The 26,684-nt window shown below is 41.2% G+C and overlaps 1 protein-coding gene across 6 annotated transcripts in view; it reads left to right on the top strand.

Annotated features, from left to right (window-relative positions):
* myom1b (myomesin 1b) overlaps positions 1-26,684 on the top strand; it is a 165,032-nt gene that overhangs the window by 6,832 nt on the left and 131,516 nt on the right. For 5 of the 6 annotated variants that reach the window (XM_043688207.2, XM_043688209.2, XM_043688211.2 and 2 more), the window contains exons 3-4: positions 17,269-17,406; positions 24,270-24,465. In XM_043688207.2, the coding sequence (XP_043544142.2) occupies positions 17,269-17,406; positions 24,270-24,465 (334 nt within the window). The remainder of the gene's footprint in view (positions 1-17,268; positions 17,407-24,269; positions 24,466-26,684) is intronic. The other variant, XM_087986482.1, reaches the window with a different exon arrangement.

Below are 26,684 nucleotides of genomic sequence, written 5' to 3'. Positions count from 1 at the left end.
AATGTCTCGGTCATTGCTTAAGTATGAATAATATCAATAATTCTTTTTGCTTTAAACAAAATTTCCTGAAAATTCCAATGTTTGTCTATGTCGACCACTTTGAATGGCCAGGCAAACAAAGTCATAACTGTACCAAATTCCAGTTAGTTTAGATAATAGAATTAATGATTCAATTATGTGCAGTGCAAGAATAATATTATGAACTCTTACTTCTGGAATAGATCTTGACTTTTGAAGAATGCAAATTAAGAATCCTTATAAACCCACTTCCATAATTTGCTGTTTATTAATTTTGCTCCTGATATTTGAAGTTCCATGTGGTAGCTCCAGGTTGTAAAATTACCTGTCAGATATAAAAACAGTGTTGTCAAAATCCGACTCTGTGATATGCAAATACCATTGCTTTGATAATAGATACACTTAATTTGTTACCAATGTTCTGCAACGCAACTTCCACCTTCTTGAATCTAGAGTTAACAATTTGAATGAAGAATTATGTAATGGTCACAATCAAGTTGTCTCCTATTAACATAAAGCATTTGCACAGCTCTTTCACAATAAAAATGAACTTGGGTTAGAAATTACATTGGAGCTGTGCCTATTAATTGTCACAGTATCACAGAAATCACATTTATATGTGTTGATGGACTTTGAGAATTTAAATGGCAGAGCATGAGCTGCTCTGAGGAAATTTCTGGCTTAGAACAGAGATGGAACAATTTTTTATAAATCTGTGCTGCCAGCAAGAAGGCTTGTCATCCAGGAGTACGTGTCAGGAACATGGGTACATACTGTCCAGAATGTTGGTTGGCTGAATTTCAAGATCATTCAAGTGAATACCTAATATGCTTTGCTAGTGAGCATGGATTCCTACTGCCATCGAGGCTCTAATCGCAATCTTTCAAACCTCCCTGGATATGGGAGTGATGCCAGATGATTGGAGGACTGTAAATGTTACACCTAGTTTTAACGTGGGAGAAAGAGTGAGAAAACAGGGAACTATCAAGCAGTCAGCATAACATCAACAGTGGAAAAGATCTCCGCTAATAATCCAAGACAATTGCTATTTGGAAGAACGTAGATTCATGAGTAACAGTAACCATGGGTTTCTCAAAGAAAATTGTGAATTATTAATTGATTTCATCAAGTTCTTTGAAATAACAGAGAAGGTTGATCAAGATTTTATAATTGATGATGTAGATATGAATTTTAAGGTGTTCCATGATGTATGAAATTATAGACTTGCCAGTGAAATGAAAGCTCATTAGATTAAAGCAATAATTGAAGCATGAATGCAAATTCTGTCAAAAGACAGAAACCAGAGAGTGATGCTGAAACAATTTTTTGACTTCATATATGTTGATATTCTCCAGGGGTTTGTTTCACTTTTTGATGCATGTCCGAGGTCATTGAGTTGTACAACACAGAAACAGACCCTTCGGACAAATACGTCTATGCTGACCAGATTTCCTAAATTAATCTAATCCATTTGCTAGCATTTGGCCTATATCTTTCTAAATCCTTCTAATTCATGTACCTATTCAGATACTTTTTTAATTGGTGTAATTGTACCAGCTTTGGAGATAGGGGACAGCAGATGCTGGAAAGGCACAGATGATAAAATATGGAGCTGTAAGAAATATAGCAGATCAAGCAGCATCAGAAGAGCAGGAGAGTCAACACTTCAGACAGGATCTTTCATCAGGATGAAAGGTTCTGCCTGAAACGTCGACTCTCCTGCTTTTTTGGCAATGCTTGATCTGCTGTGCTTTCTCCAGCTGCACATTTTATTGGCTCTACCAGCCTCTACCACTTCCTCCGTTTCTGCCCAGGACTTGGTATACAGGGAATGGTTTCAAAATTTGCAGAAGATGCAAAGCTTTAAAATGTAGTGAACAGGTGGATAAACGAGGATAGTAGCAGGTTTTAGGAAGACATGGGTCAACGAACAAATATTTGACAAGAAATTTAATGCAGAGAACTGTGAACTAATGTATCTTGGGGAAAAAATAAGGAGCAAAGTATAAACAAAATGATAAAAATATTACAGGTCATGGAGCTGTGCAACCACAAATATTTGACTATGGAAGATAAATTAATAATGTTGTCAAAAAGGTGGCATGGTGGCTCGGTGGTTAGCACTGCTGCTTCACAACGACCAGGACCTTGAGTTCGATTCTAGCCCCGGGCAACTGTCTGTGTGGAGTTTGAACATTCTCCGTTTCTGTATGGGTTTCCTCCCACAATCTACAAATGTGTAGGTTAGGTGAATTGGCCATGCTAAATTGCCCATAGAATTCAGGAATGTGGGGGTTAGGGGTAAATGTGGAGTAATAGGGTAGGGAAATGTGTCTGGGTGAGTTAGTCTTTGGATTTTAGAGTACTGAGTGTGGAAACAGGCCCTTTGGCCCAACAAGTCCACACCGACCCTCCGAAAAGCAACCCACCCAGACCCAGACCCATTCCCCTACATTTACCCCTTCACCTAACAATACAGGCGACTTAGCATGGCCAATTCACCTAACCTGTGCATTTTTGGACTGTGGGAGGAAACCAGAGCACCTGGAGGAAACCCACGCTCGGGGAGAATGTGCAAACTCCACACAGATAGTTGCCTGAGGTGGGAATTGAACCCGGGTCTCTGGCGCTGAGGCAGCAGTGCTAACCACTGTGCCGCCCAGGGTTGGTGTGGACTTGTTGGACCAAAGGGCCTGTTTCCCCACTGTAGGAATTCCATGATCCAGAGAGGTTATGGTAAATCTGGTTGGATCTCAGCTAGAATATTGTGTCAAATTGTGAGCAGCACATTTTAGAATGGATACCAAGGACAGAGACACAGGTCAGATGCGACCTACCAGAATGATACCAACCATCAGGGACTTCAATCATGTGGAGAGACTAGAGATACTGAGATGGTTCCCTTCCAGCAATGAAGGCTATAGAGAGACTTAATAAAAAGGTATTCAAAATTGTGAGGGGTTTTGATAGAGTAGCTAAAGTGAAACTGATTCCTCTGGCAGGGAGATCAGTAACCATAGGATAAGCATGTACAATGTGGCATGATGGCTCGGTGGTTAGCACTGCTACCTCAATGCCAGGGACCCGGCTTTGATTCCAGCCTCTGGTGATTGTGTGGAGTTTGCACAATCTCCCTGTGTCCGAGTGGATTTTTGCCGAGTGTTGCAATTTCGTCCCACAGTTCAAAGACACGCAATTTAGGTAGATTGACCAAGCTAAATTGTCTGCAGGCTAGATAGATTAGTCATAGAAATGCAGGATTACAGGGATAGAGTAGGGGGTTGGGGCTGCATCAGGGTGGGATGCTGTTAAGAATGCAGATTCAACAGGCCAAATGATCTCTTTCTGCACTGTAGGGATGCTATGTAAATTAATTGGCAAAGCAAATCCAGGGTGGAGATGAGGAACAACAGTTTTATTCAGTAAGTTGTGATGTGGAATGCATTGCCAAAAAGTTATGTAGGTAATTGAAACATTATGTAGTTGACAAATTTGATGTACGTTTAGAAAAGGAAATATTTGCAGGATTCGGTGAAAAGAGCAGGTGTTGAAGAGCAGGCTTCAGCTTCCTTCTGTGCTGGATAATTCTCTGATTGTTCTACTAAAGTTGATCATATTCTAATTTTGTTGTTGATACAGACTGCAGCTATTATACTTAAGAACATAAAAATACAACCGTCAATATTTGGATTTTTACATTTAATTTCCAGGAATTTTAGTCAACATTAGAAGCAACTTATTTTTATGTTTACAATTTAAAACTCAATTAAGAAGAATATGGAATAACACTCAAACATAATTGCATTATATAAAATATTTGTGTCAGTCACACCTCCTTTCATCAGGACTGAAATGGCAGGTTTGTGGTAATATCACTACTAATGCAGAATCTTGGGTTAATGTTCTGGGGTCATGGATTTGAATCCCACCATGGCAGATGGTGTAATTTGAGTTCAACAAAATGGTGACTATTCAACCAACTTTCCAAAAAGCATCCGATTTACTGATGACTTTTAGAGAATGAAATCTTCCATCCGTACCTGGTTTAATCTACATGTGACTGTACACCCACAGCAATGTGGTTGATTGTTATCTTCTCTCTGGGAAGTGAGAGAAAGGCAAAATATTGACTTAGTCCTCCAGGGTCACATCCCATGAATACATTAAAATAATATGTTATCATGTGTGCTTGCAAACATTTGCAGAAAATAAATTTCATTTGGTTTCCTGGGAAAATGCAGGAGAAAATCAATGAAGGTTATGCTAAAAATCATATCTTGGTGCACTTTGTCAACTGATTCATAATTAATTCCTGTTTGCATACATACATTTGAAACTTGCTGTGTTCCACTTCAAGTCCCATTAATGGACAGTGGTAGCACAACTATCTGGTGGTAATAGAACAAGGATAGCATACATAACTTTAAAATGGGAATTAGCCAAAGTCTAATATTTCAAAGATCTTACTGAAAGCTACATTTGATCTTGATTCAAGATAAGAAATGTTATGAAAAATTGATGTGTATCCTTGGGAGAGTTAGAATGTGCATTTAATGATCTCACATGACCAGTTCCAGTGCCTAAAGGATTATTTTATCACCAATCAAGATATCTGCTGACTAATCTCACTTTGAAGTCTTTGGCAATGACCCAACCGCCATTTGCTTTGGTGGTGTGCTGTCACTGGATCTAATACCACATCCAAAATATCAATGGGAAATGTGTTTTACTTTTGATTTATAATTGAAGAGATTCTGTATTGATGTACAATTAGAGGAACGGCAGCTTATTAATTCATTTAATGTATCTCTTTTTTTTAATTAAGAAATGAGGCAGAAATTTCATTGAAGCAAATTCTTATAGGCCATAACTGCTGTCATTAAAAATTAGGTGTATTTAGGGCTGTAAACTGGTTGGACATATGATGGGAGACCTCCCACTTTCAAATGCCTATCCTGAGACATTTGTTCCTGGTTTTCCAATGTACATAATAACAAATCTCCATATTTTGAAGCATTTTAAGTGTGTCCCAATTTTGACCTTTGAAAGTGTGATCACCCAACTGTTATTGACTTTCAAATGTGGACAGATCAGACTCTACGACAATAAATGGTAATTTAAATAAATGTTGTTATTTACTGAAAAAAAAACAAAATTCAAGGAGAGCTTTTCATACATATTATTTTATCAGCTGATCAACACAGCTCCAGCTATTATATCAAATGTTAACGTGCATTACTTCCTGTGATGATTTATAGAAAACTCTATTTGTTATATTAAACTGCATGTTCTACAATGCAATGTTACAGCAGTTAATAAAATTTGCATATTTGTAAATAATGTTTTGAAACAAGTATTTTTTTTTATTCTTCAATTTTCTTTCCTCCTTTCTTGAATTTGATGGCTTGTACTGGATCACAGGCCAGAAGGTGACCATTCCTTTTGTGATCCAAGGAGATCAGGTCCATCTCAAGAGGCACGGTGGGACAATGGTTAGCACTGCTGCCTCACAGCACCAGAGACCCGGGTTCAATTCCCACCTCAGGCAACTGACTGTGTGGAGTTTGCACATTCTCCCAGTGTCTGCGTGGGTATCCCCCCACAGTCCAAAGATGTGCAGGTCAGGTGAATTGGCCATGCTAAATTGCCCAGAGTGTTAGGTAAGGGGTAACTGTTGGGGTATGGGTGGATTGCGCTTCGGCAGGTCGGTGTGGACTTGTTGGGCCTAAGGGCCTGTTTCCACACTAAGTAATCTAATCGAATCAAGCAATCCAGATATTGTGTCAGCTAACATTTGGCTTCAAGCACAGGCCACAAAAGAAAGGTTAATGGGTGATTTAAAGGTTAGAGGAGTGATGGAGGAAAGAAAGCCCATTTTCACACAAACATTCGGAGAAATGTGGAACTCTCCACAAAAATCTCCTCCGATGGATTGTAGAGCAATTGGGGTTTTCAAGACTGAGGTGAAGATTTTACTGGTTAGGGATACCAACAGATAGTTAAACATTGGAAATTTGAAGAGGTGATTAAAGTAGGGAAGAGGAAATTATCTGTAAATGTTTTGTATGTATGGACTTGCAGAAGTCAAAGTTATTTATAAAAAGATTTGAAGCTAATGGAATTGAAGACAAATCACTGGTATTACAAAGTAATCTGTGCTTGAGCCTCAAACATGCTCCCTATTTAATGTAGGCAGGCAGGAGGCTGGAAGAACACAGCAAGCCAGGTAACATCAGGAAGTGGAGGTCAACATATTGGGCGTAATCCTTATTTATTTAAAACTCAAGAACAACTAATATCCAAGTTCTGATGATGCAAAGATATATTTGGCAGTTTGAAGCTATGTAAATGGAAGCATGAAATTATAGAGAAGAATCCTAAGGACAAGCCAGAGAACTATAGACCAGTGAGCCTGACGGTGGTGGGCAAGTTGTTGGAGGGAATCCTGAGGGACAGGATATACATGCATTTGGAAAGGCAAGGACTGATTAGGGATAGTCAACATGGCTTTGTGCAGGGGAAATCGTTTTTCACAAACTTGATTGAGTTTTTTTGAAGAGGTAACAAAGAATTGATGAGGGCAGAGCAGTAGATGTGATCTATATGGACTTCAGTAAGGCGTTCGACAAGGTTCTCCATGGGAGACTGATTAGCAAGGTTAGATCTCATGAATAGAGGGAGAACTAGCCATTTGGATACAGAACTGGCTCAAAAGGTAGAAGACAGGGTTGTTTTTCAGACTGGAGGCCTGTGACCAGTGGAGTGCTACAAGAATCGGTGTTGGTTCCTCTACATAAATTATTTGGATGTAAGCATAAGAAACACAGTTAGTAAGTTTGCAGCTGACGGAGGTGTAGTGGACAGCAAAGAAGATTACCTCAGATTACAACAGGATCTTGACCAGATGGGCCAATGGGCCGAGAAGTGGCAGATGGAGTTTAATTCAGCTAAATGCAAGGTGCTGCATTTTGGAAAAGCAAATCTTAGGACTTATACACTTAATGGTCAGGTCCCAGAGAATATTACTGAACAAAGACCTTGGAGTGCAGGTTCATAGTGGAGTCACAGGTAGATAGGATAGTGAAGAAGGCATTTGTTATGCTTTCTTTTATTGGTTACAGCATTGAGTACAGGAGTTGAGGTCATGTTGCGGCTGTACAGGACATTGGTTAAGCCACTATTGGAATATTGTGTGCAATTCTGGTCTCCTTCCTATTGGAGAGATGTTGTGAAACTTGAAAGAGTTCAGAAAAGATTAAGGATTTGAGCTATAACGAGAGGCTGAACAGGCTGGGGCTGTTTTCCCTGGAGTGTCGAAGGCTGAGGGGTGACCTTATAGAGGTATACAAAATTATGGATTGGATAAATAGGCAAAGTCTTTTCCCTGGGGTGGGGGAATCCAGAACTAGAGGGCATAGGTTTAGGGTGAGAGGGGAAAGATATAAAAGGGACCTAAGGGCAATTTTTTCAAGCAGAGGGTGGTACATGTATGGAATGAGCTGCCAGAGGAAGTGGTGGAGGCTGGTACAATTGCAACATTTAGATTAGATTACATTACAATGTGGAAACAGGCCCTTTGGCCCAACAAGTCCACACCGACCCACCGAAGCACAACCCCCCCATACATTTGTCCCTTACCTAACACTATGGGCAATTTAGCATGGCCAATTCACCTAACCTGCGCATTTTTGGACTGTGGGAGGAAACCGGAGCACCCGAAGGAAACCCACGCAGACACGGGCAGAACATGCAAACTCCACACAGTCAGTCGCCTGAGGTGGGAACTGAACCCAGGTCTCTGGCGCTGTGAGGCAGCAGTGCTAACCACTGTGCCACTGTGCCACCCACAAAAAAGGCATTTGGATGGGTATATGAATAGGAAGAGTTGAGAAATATGGGCCAGGTGCTGGCAGGTGGGACTAGATTGGGTTGGGATATCTGGTTGGCGTGTACGAGTTGGACTGAAGGGTCTGTTTCCATGTTGTACATCTGACTCTAATTAATAGATTGTGAATAAGAAAACAGTAACAACCAAATTTGCATGCAGGTAAAGAGAGTCCATTTATTTTGAAGCTAAGGAGGATAGATCAGAATAGCAAATGACAAAACAGCTACAGATGATGAAGGTTTGAAAAGACTTAGTTGTTCATGTATGTAGATCATAAAAGTGTAATGAGCAAAATACTGTGGATACTGTAACCATGTATTTATTAACCATGTATTTGTAACTTGAAGGGAAATTTGAATTTAGAGCAAATGACTGAAAAGGCACACAATGTTTCAAGTTTTGATACTTTTCCTGTAACACAAACTAAAGCAACTAAACACTGTTCAGTGAACAACTCATACTCTAAGTTGCAAAAGAAAACATTCATAATGAACAAAATACTTTGCCCCTTAAATAGATTCTGCTCAGCACCAAGCCACCAATTGTCAAAAAGTTCCAACCTTTCAACATTTAGGTGTACTTCACAGATGGATTCAATCCAGAAAAAGCCAAACTTGAAATGATCTTTGACATGGGTCTAAAACCTAATAAATCAAATAGGACTAAAGTAGAAGTTCTATTCACAAAGTCAGTGTAAAAAGACTGAGGCCAGAGTACCTCAGATGGAATTAAGCTGTCAATTCGAGTCTCTCAGAAGAGGATGAGCCATAAATACACTCAAAAAGGAGGCATTTATCTCAGTGAACAAGATAAATTTCATTAAACTAATTAACTTATATATAGGTTACATTATATTGATAGGTGGAAGTGGGTACTGCAGGTGCTGGAGGAGATTAGAGAAGAGATTAGAGTGGTGCTGGAAAACCACAGCAGGTCAGGCAGCATCCAAGGAGCAGGGAAAAAAAAAAAACGACGTTTTGGGCAAAAGCCCTTCATCAGGAATGAAGCTCCATCCAGAGGCTCCCAGCCTCATTCCTGATGAAGGGCTTTTGCCCAAAACGTCGATTTTCCTGCTTCTTGGTTGTTGCCTAACCTGCTGTGCTTTTTCAACACCACTAATTGACATTATATTGATGGTAACCCGAGTAGTAGGCAAGACTGTATCCAACCATAACTACTGAAGTGAAAACAATAAATGGTGGCGATCAGAGCAGCAGCATCCATGGGGAGAGAGCAAGCTAACATTGAGTCTAGATGACTCTTCATCAGACAAGATGTGAAGTATGAAAGGTGCAACATTTATGCTATAGCTGGGGGGGGGGGGGGGGCGGGCGGGGGAGGTATTAGAGTGCTGTGGGAGAAAAGATGTTGACAGTTTAGATTGAGTGATTGGAATGAGAGAATGGCAGAACAATGGTGTGTCTAACTGCCAAATTGGAAAGAACAGACAGTCCTACTGGGGTTGGGGGAAATGTAACAATTAAAGCCGAAGGAATGGGACTTGGTTCACAATTTGCAGGTGCTGATGCTGAACTCGCTATTAAGTTCAGAAGGTTGTTGTTAGGTGCAGAGTCTGAAGATGAGATGTTGTTCCTCCAGTTTGTGCTGTGACTTACTGGAGCACTGCAGCGTACCAAGGACAGACATGGGGCATGTGAGCAGGACCATCCAGAAGCTCCAACCAGTGCCATATTTTATCAGAGTATGAAGCTCAGCACACAGACGAACCCTTTCAAATCCATTCGCTTTTCCAACAGCACTCTTCAGGAATGAGTCCAAAAGTTATTCTTGGCTCTTTTCCCTTTGGAAAATGTCTAATCCCCAAACTCTCCCTCATATTCTGGGATCCATGGTGATGTCGCCCTATAGTCAAAGCTTGAAAAACCTTCCAGCTTTGTTTAAATCCTTAGGGTTTTGGTCTCTTTAATCCAAGCGTGAGTTTTTAACCTTTGACTCTGGCTCTCTCACCACATATTCCATTTGCACAGATAAAATGCAAGTTAGCTGTTGTCCATACTCCACCTTCTCCCCCAAATCCATGCTATCTTGGAATAAAATAGCATTTAAAAGAATGACCTTTCTAGTACCTCCCTGACACTTGGTAAACAGACTATCCACTGTCAGTGTTAGCTCAAGCCATTGTTTTCAGGTCTTAACTCCACCTTGCAACTTCTTCCCAGTAAAACAACCTAGAGCCCTCCTTTAAGCTTTCATAACCAAATCGTTCAAGCTGATTGTCAGCAAAATTTAGAGAAAGTCACACATTCTTCACTTTTATCCTAAGTTAAAGACACCATACCAAACAAAAGCTACTGTAAATACTCATAAGTCACCAACCTGAAACATTAACACTTTCTTTCACAGATGCTGCCAGACCTGCAAAACGTTTCCAGCATTTTCTGTTTCCTTATTAAAATATCATAAAGATGTACATAAAATAATCAAAAAGACTAATTTTGCATTTTCAAATGCATTTTATATCTATAGGAATTCCTCCTCATGCTTACATTTATGCTAGGGTAATACAAGGCCCTGGTTAGACCACACTTGGAGCTCTGTAGTTTGTACTGGGCACAAAACTGTTGGAATGGACTTGGAAGCAATTTATGGCCTACTTACCAAAGTTAGATTGTAAGAGTTAAACTATAAAGAAAAAAAAGTTGTATTTACTCCAATTTAGAGAGTTAATGGTTAGGATTAAGGATTGACTTAATGTTTTCAATATGTGAAGGGTAACTGAAAGGGTAAAAAGAAAAAACTATTTATTTTAATTGGAGATTCTGGGAACAGAGCCTAAAATTAAAGCAAGACATGAGAGCAGGGAGGGTCAAAAATCATACTATATGTAAAAAAGGTGGCAGACATTTGGAACCATCTTCCACACTAGGCCAATTGTTTTAAATCGGAGGCGGAGTTTCGATGTAAGAAAAAAACAACAAATAATATGGGACAAGGGTGACAAGAGATGGACAATAAATACTGGCCTAGCCAGCAATGCCCACAGCCCATAAGTGAATAAAAGCACAAACTGATAAATGGTATTAGGTCACAGATCAAACATGATCTCATTGAAATATTTGAAAGGCTAACTCTCCTACTCCTATTCCTGGGCCTATACATTCCTAAATGGAAGTTGAGGTGCACTCCAACTGAAATAGCTCCACAGAGGCCAGTATACATCACCAAGCCACCCTTTTTATCCATAGCATATCCTTGACACTGATCCAGCTCCCCCCAGAGCCAGGTTTCAGAGTGAAAAGGATGTCTGACATTCCTGTTCTTATCTGTCAACCAAGGCTCCTTGATTGGACCAGTTTAACAGCTCCAACCAGGGAACGCATTCTGAGGTCCACCTGGCTGAACCCATTACAATTACAAAATCCTTTCTCCTCAGAGTCGGAGGACATAGGCTGGTTTTTTTTGTAGCTGCACCTGGGATGTTTAAACACCAGCTCAGGTTCTTCCTTGTTACAAGCAGCATGTAACACAATAGCTCACCTCTTGCGCCTGGACTGTTTTGGAAGAGGTTTATTCTCTTTAGGTGGCAAAGGTGGCAAGATGGTGACATCCGCCATATCCTTGTCAGATTCAAAAATATCTTCAATGCTTGATGGAGAGGGAGAACACATGGGTTCTGGAACGCTCAAAATCTGTCGAGAAGCCAGATATGTTTTGTTCATGCACCACTTGCAAGTTTGCAACTTTCATATGGTCCACGTGCTTGTTCAGGACCACTTTGCACCCACCCAAACTTTATACATCACTGGGCCTGACCTCATGTTGAGAATGCCCTGCAAGGATAAGAAGCAGGGATCCTACAGCATGCTTCATCCCCTGAAGTATGCTGTCTCTCTTGCTTAGCGGAGTCTTATGTCTGGCATTGAGGTCCAGACGCCGTTTCATCCTGCCCCCACCCCGATCCAGGAAGATCAGATTTACCCTGGTGCACCTTTCTCCTCATTAGCCCTCTGCTGGAGCTATCCCTTTAGTTGCACGAAGTGTGGTCTTGTAATCAAATAAAAACTGGGACATTTTGGTATGCAATCAAACTGTAAGCTATTGTTTTAAGTCTACCTTCAAAGTTTGGACTGTTCTTTCTACCAGATCATTGGTTGATGGATGGCATGGAGTTGTCCTTCTATGTCAAATACCATTCAACTTTATGAAGTGCTCAAATTCCCTGCTGGTAAACGATAGGCCGTAAAGATATTGGTGGAACTTGTTGACTCCAAAAAGGATCAAATCTTCCTTCTCTATCTGGTATTTACACACCACATTAAGCAAAGTCCTGGATGTGTTCCTCTCTATTGGCTAATACTACCCTGATGCTGTATGGGGAGGCATCACATGTCAATGCCAGATCTCGCTTGGGATCTTAGTGTGCCAACTCCTTGGGGGATGATAGCAGTTCTTCACTTCTCTGAAAGCTATGGCTTGGCTATGGCAATTTCCAAGGCTGACCCTTTTTTTTTTAAAAATAGTGTCACCCAGTCATGTCGATGCTGTAGCCCAAGTCAGTCACTTGGGGTGCCTGGAACACACATTTTTCTCTTCTAAGGCATATGCCTGCCTGTGAGAAACATCTAAGGACTATGTCCAAGTTCTCCAAGTGCTTCTTATGAGCCTTCCCTGTTAGTGGCACATCATGTAGGTAAATGGCAACCTGGGGTAGACCTTGTAAAAGGTTCTCTCTCGTCCGCTGAAAAATTGTACAGGCTGACGATATCCTAATTGCCAGTCTCATATCTTGGTACTGACCCTTGTGTGTTAATCATAACATACTTCTAGGAATCCTCATTGAGCCACAATTGCAAATATGAATAGTTCATGTCCAGCTTCATATATGAATCCCAATGTATTTTCCAGCTGTGAAAAGCAGTTTACCAGTTATTTAAAATCCCCATAAGGGCGAACCAACTATATGGGCCTCTCAATCCGTATGACTGGTGCTGTCCATTCCACAAACTGGACAGATTTGATGATTCCTTCACTTTCCAGCCTTCTGGTTTCTGCCTCTATTTTTGTCCGTAAGGCAAATGGCACTAGACAGGTCTTGCAGACTTGTGGAATTGCTTCTGGTCAACATGTTAGGTGGCCTTGACTCCTTTGATAATTCTTAGATCTTTCTGAGAAACAGTCAGGTATTTAATTAGGATTTCACTCAGGCAGCCATTTTCTAATCAAGAATAGTTGAGCCAATCCAGGTGAATCTTTCTCGACCAATTTCAAGCCATTAAGCTTGGCCCAAGACGTTTACTACAATCAGTGGTAAATGAACCAGTTGCTTCTCATAAGAGACTGGAGCCAAAGTTGTACTCTTAATCAGTAAAATTTCCCTGGTATAGGTTCTCAGTCCCGCTGAGGTCTTGTGGAAACTTATGACTCTATAACATAAAAAGTATCGACCTTCATTAGAACCTCGTGGCCATTTAACCAGACATTTATTTTGATTGGTTCTAATTTGGATGTTGCTAAGTAATTTAACTGTTCTAAATCAGCTAGATGTGGGCTTTCCAGGATATGCACTCTCTTGGATACTAGCCTATGAGTTATCTTAGGAGGAGAAAGTGAGGACTGCAGATGCTGGAGATCAGCTGAAAATGTGTTGCTGGAAAAGCGCAGGTCAGGCAGCATCCAAGGAATAGGAGAATCGACGTTTCGGGCATAAGCCCTTCTTCCTAAAGGATGGCTTATGCCTGAAACGTCGATTCTCCTGTTCCTTGGATGCTGCCTGACCTGCTGCGCTTTTCCAGCAACACATTTTCAGCTAGGAGTTCTCTTATTCAATTTAGGTCTAGTGGGACTCTTTTGCCACCTCTAGTCCACATACGGGCAGCAACTACAAAGGCCTGCTGGTCTGGTTCCTCAAGAAACTTTTAACCAACTGGCCAAGGCTTTGTTTTACAGTGGGCCGGCATACAGTCCCTCTGCTCAGGATATGTTCTGAGCGAGGACATGCAATTGTCTTCACTCAAATAGTGTTGCCCAAGCTCCGGCAGACTGGTGAGGTTGTGCACATCCATTGGAATACCCTAAAATGCATATGCATCAATTTGTTGCATTTTCCAATGAGAAAGCTAGCTGTAGTGTCGGTTTGAAATCCAGTTGGGCTTTAGCTATAAGGTACTTTTGCATGATTACATTATTAATATCCCAAAGCAAATGATCTCACAACATTTCATTAAGGGTTAAACCAAAGCTACATGTCTCTACCAGTCATTTTAACTTAGTCAAAAATCCTAATATAGTTTCCCCTAATTCTCAAGTTATACAATAAAACAGATAGCATCTCAGAATTAGAGGAGGTTTAGAGACATCATGTTCTAAAAAAAATTTGATTATTTTTTGAAACATTTTAGTATCTAGTGACTCAGGGAAAGTTAGACACCTAATAATCAAAAAAGCTGCAGGTCCACAAGCTGTCAGGAGAATTATTCATTGCTTTTCACCTACCCCAATGTCATTTTTCCAGAAAAAATGATGCATGCTTCGACATACTTAGCTTAGTCTTCAATGGCAGGTTTGGAAGAGTAAGGCTTTCCAAATAACAGCGTGATACCAGAAATACTTACTCCAACTCAAAAACAACTGTTGAGCGCATTCCCTCAGGAGCACGCTTTTCTTGTGTTACCACAGAAATAACTCTATAGAGGGGTATCCCATCACCAAGTCAACCTTTATTTACACAGAGAGTCCTTGACAATGATCCAGCTCCCTCAGAGCCGGCTGTCAGAGTGAACAGGATGCCTAACACTCCTGTTCTTTTTTTTCAAAATACAGTTAACAATAAACAGAAAACAGTAGTTCACAAGAAAAACAACGCTATATAGGGCAGCAAAATGAAACCCCAAACCCCACCATTCAACCAGTTTTCAGGGAGATGAGGACAAACTTCAAATCCCACTTCCATTCAAAGATGACAGTAACAAACAGACAAAACAGTGCAATCAAATGAGAAACAGTGCATAGAGCACAGACCCAGTATAGCTTTAAAAGATACCTGACACCCGTCTGCACCACAAACTGATCAGACAGGCCTTGGCTAGCCCTCCTGCAAGCCAAACACTCCTGTTCTTATCTGGCAGCCAGGATTGCCTAATTAAACCAGATTAACAGCCTCAGTCAGGGAATTCATATTCTATGAGTACCACTTGGCTGAACTCATTACAAACATTACATTAACCATGGTGTAATTGGATGGTAATTTAGGCTTGAGGGCTGAATGGCCTACAAAAGTTTTTTTTTCTTGAAATAGCAATAATCATTGAGCAAAATGGGTGACTTCAGTCCAGGGACATTGGAGTCAACTATAACACCTTAACACAGATTTTGTTGAGATAAACTAATCTATCAGAAGGCAAGTTTTTAAACCCTAATCGGACCAGTTCCATATTAAGTACTTGGTTTCTTACCAGGGAGTTTATGGAAGCAGTCTACAATCCATTTTAATCACATTGGAACTGGAAGTGGGTCATGGATGACTTGAAATCAATAAAAAAAATCCCATTATTTGGCAGAATATGTTAGATAAATTCAGGAATTCAAAAGCTGTTAGCATTAGGATTACATTTCAGGTTATAGTACAACAATAGTAACAACAACAACTTGTATTTATATGGCAGTTTCCTGAAGAAGGGCTCATGCCCGAAACGTTGGTTCTCCTGCTCCTTGGATGCTGCCTGACCTGCTGCGCTTTTCCAGCAACACATTTTCAGCTCTGATCTCCAGCATCTGCAGTCCGCACTTTCTCCTATGGCAGTTTAATGTAAGGACCCATATATTCTGGTCTCTGGATGGTTGGAGACTGGACATATGCTGAAAGACTATGCAGTCTAAATATCATGGGCAGTTACCTGGTATTTGGAATACTGAAAATGTTCCTAACTCTGAGTTAGAGTCAGTGACTTTGGAGGGGTTTTTCCTTTTATGGAACGCGCGAGGCACTGGCAAGGGCAGCTTTTGTAGCCCATCCCAAATTGCCCTTGAATTGATTAGCTTGCTAGCCATTTCAGAGAAGGGTTAAAAATCAACTAGATGATTGTGGGTCTGGAGTTACATGTGAGCCACACTGGGTAGGGATGTCAGGTTTCCTTTGCTGAAGGACATTAATGAACCAGATGGGTTTATATGACAATCCATATGACAATTGTAGCTAAATGATACTCATGGACTGTGGTCATCATTACTGAGACTAGCTGTTAATTCCAGATTTGATTTATTGAAATTAATTTCCATCAGTTGCTATGGTAGGATTTGAAATCATATCCAGACTCAGGGCCTTTCAGATTCCAGTCCAGTGGCATTAACCCACACCATCAACTCCTTTTATTAACTCACTTAGTTTAGTAGTAACCCAGGAAACATAAGAGGGATTAAAACCTGCTCTGAAATCTGGGCAACAATAGAACTTTATTGGTTCCTGTAATTACTCACAGTAACCATCCAATCACTGCCCCAACTCCAGACACGCAACCCAACCTAAGTCTCCAAAAACACCACCCCAACCTGAGACAAACTCCCTTCCAAATACCTGAACTTGCCTGCCTCCTGCCACTCACCCATCTGTCACCCTACCTTTTCATTCACTGCTGCCCTACTCATGTGCTACCCAACCTCCTCATCTACCCTGTGAAGTAGGAGTTCTGACCCAGATCAGATTTTGGCCAATAAAGTGTCTCCAGAATCTTCACAGAGGTATCAGAGCAAAATGTGACACCAAATCACATCAGAAAACATTTGAGCTGATTTGTTCGGAATAGTAGGCCTTAATGAGCATCTTAATGGACAATAGATTAGATTAGATTACTTACAGTGTAGAAACAGGCCCTTCGGCCCAACAAGTCCACACTGCCCCCCCGAAGTGCAACGCACCCATACCCCTACGTTTATCCCTTACCTAACACTACACGCAATTTAGCATGGCCAGTTCACCTGACCTGCACATCTTTGGACTGTGGGAGGAAACCGGAGCACCCGGAGGAAACCCACGCACACACGTGGAGAACGTGCAAACTCCACACAGTTAGTCGCCTGAGGCAGGAATTGAACCCGGGTCTCTGGCACTGTGAGGCAGCAGTGCTAACCACCGTGCCGCCGTGCTGCCCACTAATTGAATAGAGAAATGGGAAAGTTTAAAGAGGAAATTCCAGAGCTTAGGGCTGAGGTATTTGAAGCCAATGGAAGATCAGTTAAAATTGGGGATACTTAAGAGCTTGGAATTTAAAAAGTGCAGATACCTCAAAGTGTTGTGGAGCTGGAGGAGATTACAGATATAGGGAGTTTGGGATGAGGCTGCCCTACATCTTTGCCGTACATGTACAACAATGAAGAATAAATTGTGCCTCATTTTGTTACTATTGCAGAGTCAGATCCAAGTTTTCAGATGAAATGTTAGAAACGTCTTCTGGAAGCCCTCAAATGAAAAGAGCGAAGCAGGACTACTACTCTAAGGGGAAAGAGAATGAAGCTGTTGATTATATAGTGCCTGTCTTCAGAGGATGGTATGACTGCACTCTAATAGTTACGCGGTTATACAGATAAGGGAATTAAAGATTCTACACATGACTTAGAGATTAGAAAAGAGTTTCAGGGAACATTCTTGCACCTGGAGCTGCGTGTCAAATGTCTAATTGAACGCATTCGAGGTGAAATATAAGGGCAAAGCTCCTATATGTTATTAGTATACTATGGCAACCATTATTGATTTTATAACTGTGAATGCTCTGTAATCAAGATTTGTAAATTTCGATTAGTTAAATATTGGAAATCAAGGTTGATCATTGGAAAGAAATTCATTCATTGAGCATCACTTTAACTGATTCACTGAGGTAATCCTTGTCCACTTTTTGTACCTGATATGAATTCAGATCACAGCATGGAGCACATAAGAAGCAACCATTGGCATCTACAAAATAGATGAAATGAGCTTCCATTATCTGCAAGGTATTTAATAAATTACATGGGTGGCACAGTGGCACAGTGGTTAGCGCTGTTGCCTCACAGCGCCAGAGACCTAGGTTCAATTCCAGCCTCAGGCAACGGTCTGTGTAGAGTTTGCACATTCTCCTCGTGTCTGCGTGGGTTTCCTCCGGGTGCTCCGGTTTCCTTCCACAGTCCAAAGACGTGCAGGTCAGGTGAATTGGCCATGGGAAATTGCCCATAGTGTGAAGAGGTAAATGAAGGGGAATGCATCTGGGTGGGTTGCTCTTCGGAGGGTCAGTGTGGACTTGTTGGGCCGAAGGGCCTGTTTCCACACTGTAAGTAATCTAATCTAATCTAATATAAAAACGATGATAAGGATTCATAGAAGTGGGTTAATATATTAGGGTGAATAGAGGATTGGTTGATGAACAGGAAGAAAAGAGTAGACTTAAGCAGTGAATTTTGAATTTGGCAGATACATCTAGTGGTGTATCACAAGGACCAGTACAGAGCCTCAGCTAATTATAATCCATATCAATGAATTAACAAAAACACCAAGAGTAATATACCTAACCTAGTTGCAAATGTAAAAATATGTAAGCAATGAGGAGGACATGAAGAGGCTATAAAGATATGTAGGATTGTTAAGTGATTGGCCAACAGGGTGACAAATGGAGTGTAATGTGAATAAATGTGAGGTTATTCACTTTGAGAATCTGAACAGAAAGGCAGATTTTTTAAAAAAATAAGGCATTAAATCTTTGATTGTTGATGGTGACAAATACTTTGATGTACTCAAATAAGGTGCATAAGATATTATCACATAGGTACAGCAAGTAATTAGGAAAGCATATGGCATTTTCACAGACATATGAACAGACAAATTAAAAGCAGGAGTAGGCCACTCAGCCCCTTTAATCTTTTCCACGACTCAATGAGATGACATGGTGGCTCAATAGTTAGCATAAAAACCTCACCGCGCCAAGAACCTGGGCTTGATTCCACCCTTATGTGGAGTTTATACATTCGCTCTGGTTTCCTCCCAGAGTCCAAAGATGTGCACATTAGGTAGATTAGCCAGGGTTACAGGGATGAGGGTCTGGGTGGGATGCTTATCCAAGGGTTGATGTGGACTCTGAGCCAAATTGACTTAGATTAGATTACTTACAGCGTGGAAACAGGCCCTTCGGCCCGACAAGTCCACACTGACCCTCCGAAGAGCAACCCACCCAGACCATTCCCCTACATTTACCCCTTCACCTAACATTACGGGCAATTTAGCATGGCCAATTCGACTAACCTGTGCATCTTTGGACTGTGGGAGGAAGCCGGAGCACCCGGAGGAAATCCACGCAGACACGGGGAGAATGTGTAAACTCCACACAGACAGTTGCCCAAGGTGGGAATTGAACCCAGGTCTCTGGCGCTGTGAGGCAGCAGTGCTAACCACTGTGCCACCGTGCCGCTCTTCATAGGGATTCTATGATTTCTGATAGCTGATATGATTATTCCATTTTCTTGCCTATCCTGATAGCCTTTTAGCCCCTTGTTTCTCAAGAATTCAGCTATCTCTGCCTCAAAAATGTTCAAGGACCCTTGCTTCTACTGCCTTTTGAGGAAGAGAGTTTCAAAGAATCTCAAAGCTCTTCGAAAAAAAATTCTCCTCATCTCTGTTTTAGATGGATGATCCTCCTATTGTTAAACAGTGATTATCTCTTTCTCGATTATCCCACATGTTGAAACATCCCTAAAAGATCTACCCTCTTGCGACCACTCACAATTGTACATTTATTAATCAAGCCACTTTTTACTTCAGCCTAGTTTATTCAACCTTTCCTCAGCTATGCTTATTCCAGTAAACCTTCCAATGAATTTATATCCTTCCTTAAAGAATGTGACCAAAACTATGCACAGTAATTCTTGCTTTGGTCTTTAATGGAAGGGATTTAAATGCGTGAATAAGAAAGTTTTGCTACAATTGCGCAGGGTTTTGATGAGACTAGACCAAGTGTACTGTGCAATTTTGATTTCCTTAATTAAGGAAGGATATGCTTATAATTATGGCAGTAGAATGGGGGTACATTGTATTGTTTCCTGGAATGAGAAAATTGTCCTGTGTAGAACGGGCTGAGGAAATTGTGTCTATAATCCCCAGAATTAATTGGAAGTTAAACACTTCTGAAGAAATTCTACAGGTATTGGTTATTAATGGTTCTGCTAGCTCAATTTTCTGAAATGGGAAGTGGTTTGAGGGGCCATATGATTCATTCCTCTTGCTATTTCTTATTGTCTTATGTAACATAATTTTTCTTTCATTCTGAATTCCCAATCCCATCATTCATACTCAGTGATCTTCAGTCCTACCAAAACACTCTCTGGATTTTATATGGCACTCAATCCTACTCAGCCATCACCACTTTCCTTGAGGACCTATATAAGCTTCTGATCCTTCAGTAGCTCCCGCTTAAAATGCTTCACCCCTCTGTAATCGTCTTTAGCTATACAGCTCCAATCCAAAGCCTTTCATTTCTATGATCCTATTTTCTTGTGAACTTGTTATTCTTTTTGTTGTGCTGAAAATGTGTTGCTGGAAAAGCGCAGCAGGTCAGGCAACATCCAAGAAACAGGAGAATCGACATTTCGGGCATAAGCCCTTCTTCAGGAATGAGGAAATTCTTTTTGTTGTACCTTGTGTTGAGCCATCGAGACCTCATCAAATCCAGTTTCTAAACATTTTTGACAATCCATTTTTCTCGTTGATGACAATTGTTAACATCCATCTTTTTAAAATCCAAACTTTTATTACCCCACCAAATTTCTTTCTGTCTACTTCTGCTTTAATGAAATGTTTTCATTCTTTTACTTGGTTAAAGATGGCATAGAAGTGCAAGTTGTTAACATTTTCCAATGGTGCTAAACAAAGCAATGGTATTAAATCTTGCCCATGTAGATTTCCAGAAAACGTTTAAGATGCCATCTCACAATAAGCAAGTTTGAAAATATCAAGAAAATGGTTTAAGTAGAAATGTAACAGCTCTGATAGAAAGCTATTGGTCACAAAATAGAGGATAAGGTCAAATCGGTGTTCTCAGGCTGGAGGAGGGGTGGACATAGCATTCCTCATGGTCCAGGAGCAGGCTCACTTTTGTTCCCGAAAAATACAGATAAATTAGACTTGGCCATGGTGAAATTTGCTACAAAAGCAGAAATTACTGCCAAAATTTCACAGGTCTGACAGCAGCTGTGGGGAGAAAGCAGAGTTAATGTTTCAAGTCCGGTAACTCTTCATTTTATTTTATTGTTTTGTTGAAATTTGTTAATAACCTAAATCTGGGAGTTGGCAAAGAGTTGCGCTTGTTGGAGATTGGTTCATTGAATAGATTGACGGGATACAAATCCTAGTTAATATGAATAAGCATGTGTTTATACATGCTGAAAAAAATAAAGAATTTGAGTGTGCATTCAATGGAAAGATGTTGAAGTGTGTGATGAACAGAAAGATCAAATTCTTCAAATGCATAATAATGTGTGAGGATGAGTAGATAAAACCAGACAAAGGTTCTGGATTAGTGGTGCTGGAAGAGCACAGCAGTTCAGGCAGCACCCAAGGAGCTTCAAAATCGATGTTTTGGGCAAAAGCCCTTCATCAGGAATAAAGGCAGAGAGCCTGAAGCGTGGAGAGATAAGCTAGAGGAGGGTGTGGGTGGGGAGAAAGTAGCATAGAGTACAATGGGTGAGTGGGGGAGGGGATGAAGGTGATAGGTCAGGGTGGAGTGGATAGGTGGAAAAGGAGATAGGCAGGTAGGACAAGTCCGGACAAGTCATGGGGACAGTGTTGAGCTGGAAGTTTGGAACTAGGGTGAGGTAGGGGAAGGGGAAATGAGGAAACTGTTGAAGTCCACATTGATGTCCTGGGGTTGAAGTGTTCCAAGGCGGAAGATGAGGCGTTCTTCCTCCAGGCGTCTGGTGGTGAGGAAGCGGCGGTGAAGGAGGCCCAGGACCTCCATGTCCTCAGCAGAGTGGGAGGGGGAGTTGAAATGTTGGGACACGGGGCGGTGTGGTTGATTGGTGCGGGTGTCCCGGAGATGTTCCCTAAAGCGCTCTGCTAGGAGGCGCCCAGTCTCCCCAATGTAGAGGAGACCGCATCGGGAGCAAAGGATACAATAAATGATATTGGTGGATGTGCAGGTAAAACTTTGATGGATGTGGAAGGCTCCTTTAGGGCCTTGAATGGAGGTGAGGGAGGAGGTGTGGGCGCAGGTTTTGCAATTCCTGCGGTGGCAGGGGAAGGTGCCAGGATGGGAGGGTGGGTTATAGGGGGGCATGGACCTGACCAGGTAGTCACAGAGGGAACGGTCTTTGCGGAAGGCAGAAAGGGGTGGGGAGGGAAATATATTCCTGATGATGGGGTCTGTTTGGAGGTGGCAGAAATGTTGGCGGATGATTTGGTTGATGCGAAGGTTGGTAGGGTGGTAGGTAAGCACCAGGGGCATTCTGTCCTTGTTACGGTTGGAGGGATGGGGTCTGAGGGCGGAGGTGCGGGATGTGGACGAGATGCTTTGGAGGGCATCTTTAACCACGTGGGAAGGGAAATTGCGGTCTCTAAAGAAGGAGGCCATCTGGTGTGTTCTGTGGTGGAACTGGTCCTCCTGAGAGCAGATACGGCGGAGGCGGAGGAATTGGGAATACGGGATGGCATTTTTGCAAGAGGTAGGGTGGGAAGAGGTGTAATCCAGGTAGCTGTGGGAGTCGGTGGGTTTGTAAAAAGTGTCAGTGTCAAGTCGGTCGTCATTAATGGAGATGGAGAGGTCCAGGAAGGGGAGGGAGGTGTCAGAGATGGTCCAGGTAAATTTAAGGTCAGGGTGGAATGTGTTGGAGAAGTTGATGAATTGCTCAACCTCCACGCGGGAGCACGAGGTGGTGCCAATGCAGTCATCAATGTTGCGGAGGAAGAGGTGGGGAGTGGTGCCGGTGTAATTACGGAAGATCAACTGCTCTATGTAGCCAACAAAGAGACAGGCATAGCTGGGGCCCATACGTGTGCCCATGGCTACCCCTTTGGTGTGGAGGAAGTGGGAGGATTCAAAGTAGAAATTATTAAGGGTGAGCACCAGTTCGGCCAAACGAATGAGAGTGTCGGTGGAAGGGTACTGTTGGGGATATCTGGAGGGGAAAAAATGGAGGGCTTGGAGGCCCTGGTCATGGCGGATGGAGGTATAGAGGGATTGGATATCAAAGGTGAAGATGAGGTGTTGGGGGCCGGGGAAATGGAAGTCTTGGAGGAGGTGGAGGGCATGGGTGGTGTCTCGAACGTATGTGGGGAGTTCCTGGACTAGGGGGGATAGGACAGTGTCGAGTTAGGTAGAGATGAGTTCAGTGGGGCAGGAGCATGCTGAGACAATGGGTCGGCCAGGGTGGTCAGGCTAACCAGACAAAACCTAATAGAACTTTGATTTAATAAATATGAGTAGCTAATACAAAAGTAAGTGAGTAAAGATGCATTTGTACAAAACATGGGCCAGTATAAGGCCAGTGTTAGACAGTGATGTTCAGCTTTGGTACCTTATTAGAAGATAAAGCCATTTAGAACTTACAACGTAAAGTCCAGTAGGATGATCTCGGATGTGGTACTGTTATAGAAGCTTGAGATCTGCTTCCACTGCATCAGAGAAAGACTACAGAAAATTTAACAAAGAGGAATACTTTCTCTGGTTAGTAATCCAATGAAGAGTCAAGTTATAATTTTTGAGAGTGAAGAGTGAAGGAGAGATGTATTTATATAAAGGGTTACTGGAGCATCAAATGCTTTGTCACATGGTTCAGACACAAAGTTCTGCCTTTGCTCGCATCAGTATTTGAACAGCAGAAGATCCAAGATTATGGGAGTGAGCAAACAACTGGACTCATTTTATATTGCTGGGGTATTGACATCATGTGCTGCAAAGTTTTATGGCTTTAATTTCATGGCTATAATAAATCAAAATAAAGTTTGTTGTAATAAAGAACCAAAAACAGAAGTTGCTGGAAAAGCTCAGTGGATCTGGCAGCATCTGTGAAGAGAAATCAGAGTTAATGTTTCGGGTCTGGTGACCCTTCCCCAGAACATCGAACCTGCTCTGATGAAGAGTCACTAGACCCGAAATATTAACTCTGATTTCTCTTCACACGTGCTTCCAGATCTGCTGAGCTTTTCCAGCAACTTCCATTTTTGTTTCTGGTTTACTGCATCCACAGCTCTTTCGGTTTTTATTTGTTGTAATTAAGCTCATCTGTACTTGCAGATGACCTCGCCCACTGTCAATGACATGATAAGAGCAGGAGAGTAAATAGTTATAATGTGAAAGGGAATACAGAATCAAAGGATTCAGGGTAGACAATGCCATAATAAACAGTAATTACGAATGAGGCTAATTTGACTTCCGCATTATTTGTTTTGGTTTAGCCATGAGCACTTCAGTGGAATTACCAGCTCAAAGGATGAAAGAACCAAGCAGTCAAAATCAAGTCATTTCGCTGGAGAATCTCATTCTGCTCTAAGTAATACTATTGAAGAACATCATATTGAGAAGTCCGCCATGCACAAGTCAAGAAAAGTTGCCATCCGGGAATCTGCTGAACGCATTTCACTGAATAAAGAGGTAAATAAACAACAGTTTCGATCTAGCCACTCTGTACCTGATACTGAACCAAAGCTCATGTCAGGGAAAGGAAAAAAACAGTTTATTTCAGTGAAAGGAATAAGAATATTTAATAGCAGAAACTGCATGAGGCAAAGTAAGCCTTTTGACAGGTCAGCCCTATATTGTCCCTATATGCCATAATCCCTTTACTTTGAAAGTGGCCATTTAATTGACTCTGAGACCCTTTAAAAGCAGTGGAGCAATGGTCTTCCCTATAATTATCTCTCTGTTCTAGAGCTGTTTGGGTAAAAGTTTTACCTTCATTTTCTTCTTGCTCCTACCTCCCAAATTTATCAATTTTATATTGCACTGATTTTCTCCCCTTTCTTCTCCACTTCCTTTCTTGAAGGTGCTACTGTTAAACATCTGTAAGTCCCTTTAATCCAGCAAGATCCATTACATTATAGAACTGTGTGCCAATACTTGTACCATCGAAATAATGAATGCTCTCCCACTTAGGCAATACCATCTTGGACTGCACCTTACTGTTCTGAAAGGGGAAGCCACGGCTGATTAGCCCAAAGAAGCTGATGATTGTATTTCATGTAATTCTTCGCTTTGATCACTGGATGATGAAAACAGAAACTATAAACCCAAATCTATTGCAAATTACACAGCTAATTTTATCCAATGGACTCAAGGCAAGCATTAAATTCCTCCAATCTCAGCATAGTGAGGTCCAAGAGATTTTAGTACCCAGAACCTTAAATGCATGCCCTTGGTCAGTTGCCTGCCCAAAACCAGCAGGAAATGACAGACAGCTGGTAGAAGGCTGCCACCTGGGATCGTGGAAATATTTGACATTAATGAGTTAGTGTCAATGATGCTGCCTGCATTATTTTATGATATTTATGTCTATGCAAGGAAGAATAACAAACATCCAATTCAGATGCTACAGTTAGAAACTGAGATGGTGTGAATTTATTCTTACACCTTCAAGTGTGTTAGTGACAAAAAAAAGTTTCACAGCTTTTGATTTTACACTTTTTAAATTGAGTTGCTTTTGAAAATTTAGTGGAGGCATAATTAACTTTCTGACTTTAATGGGCTCAGTCTATTGAATATATCCTAAATTTTAGTGCACTGAAATTTAGAACCAGTTATTCTGTATTATTTATCAGCATTCTTTTCCTGTTAGTTGACGTTGTTATAGCAACAATTTATATTTAAGCAGCACCGTTCGAATAAGAGAACGTCCACTGCTCCCCATTGTGTACATCAGATCAAAGCAGAAATAGGAGCTTAAATAAGAAAGCTAAAAGTTTGAATTCTAAGCAGGTAGATTTAAGAATGTATTTGAAGATGGAGAAGATATAACAAGTTGGAAGAGTATTGAGAGGGAAGTGGGGTGTTGCTTGAGCATTGTTTGAGGTATTAACATCATTCAAATTGGAGAACTGAACCAGATAGGAAGTGCAGAGGATGCAAGCTGTGACTTAGGACTCGGAAGGTCATAGAGGTAAGGTGAAGTGAAATCATGGAGTATACAGACTTCTCTAGTAAGCTGAGTAATGGAGAGAGATAAACAAAAATACAAATGGAAGAGCGAGAAGAATTTTATTGGAACACAGTATAGGTAGCAGGACTACTTATGGATTAACTTAAGGTAACTGGAGAAATTAGAAGTAGGATATTGAAAAATTGGATTTGAATTGACAAAAGAATGATTAAGGGCTGCAACAATATTGAAGATCAGATAGGAAGTAAGTTTTAGTCATGCAAAAAGATATCTTGTTTGGATATAGTGTTTGAATCTTAGCTCAGGGTAGCTCATGACACTAAAAATCTACAAAGTTCAGGTGATCTTGAATAGGAATCCAAAAAGGGAGAAGGAACAAGGACACTGCACCATGACTAATTTTCAAAACTGGTGCCTAGCAGCAACTAATAGATTGTGGACAGTACGAAGGAGCTAAGAGTGCGACATTAGGGACAGGAAATCCCAGCCTGTGAGATCTGTTAGCTAACCTTTTTTTTGTTTTTATGGGGTTTGGGTACATCAGCTGCTCTAACTTTTATTGCCTATCCCTAGTTGCCCTTAAGATGGTAGCTGAGGTTAATGCACCCAGTTTGACTGCACATCTGCTGAAAGGAGGGTTAGAAATCCTGACAATGACATATTGTTATGATACTTGCAGTCATGATTATACTAGTTTGTTATATATTTTTCCAGAAAG

The sequence above is a fragment of the Chiloscyllium plagiosum genome, unplaced genomic scaffold (genome assembly GCF_037043375.1).
Source record: "Chiloscyllium plagiosum isolate Xiang-an unplaced genomic scaffold, Cpla_swu_hap1 HiC_scaffold_4, whole genome shotgun sequence".
In the NCBI taxonomy this organism is placed as follows: Eukaryota; Metazoa; Chordata; class Chondrichthyes; order Orectolobiformes; family Hemiscylliidae; genus Chiloscyllium; species Chiloscyllium plagiosum.
This window is presented reverse-complemented; position numbering and strand designations above follow the sequence as displayed.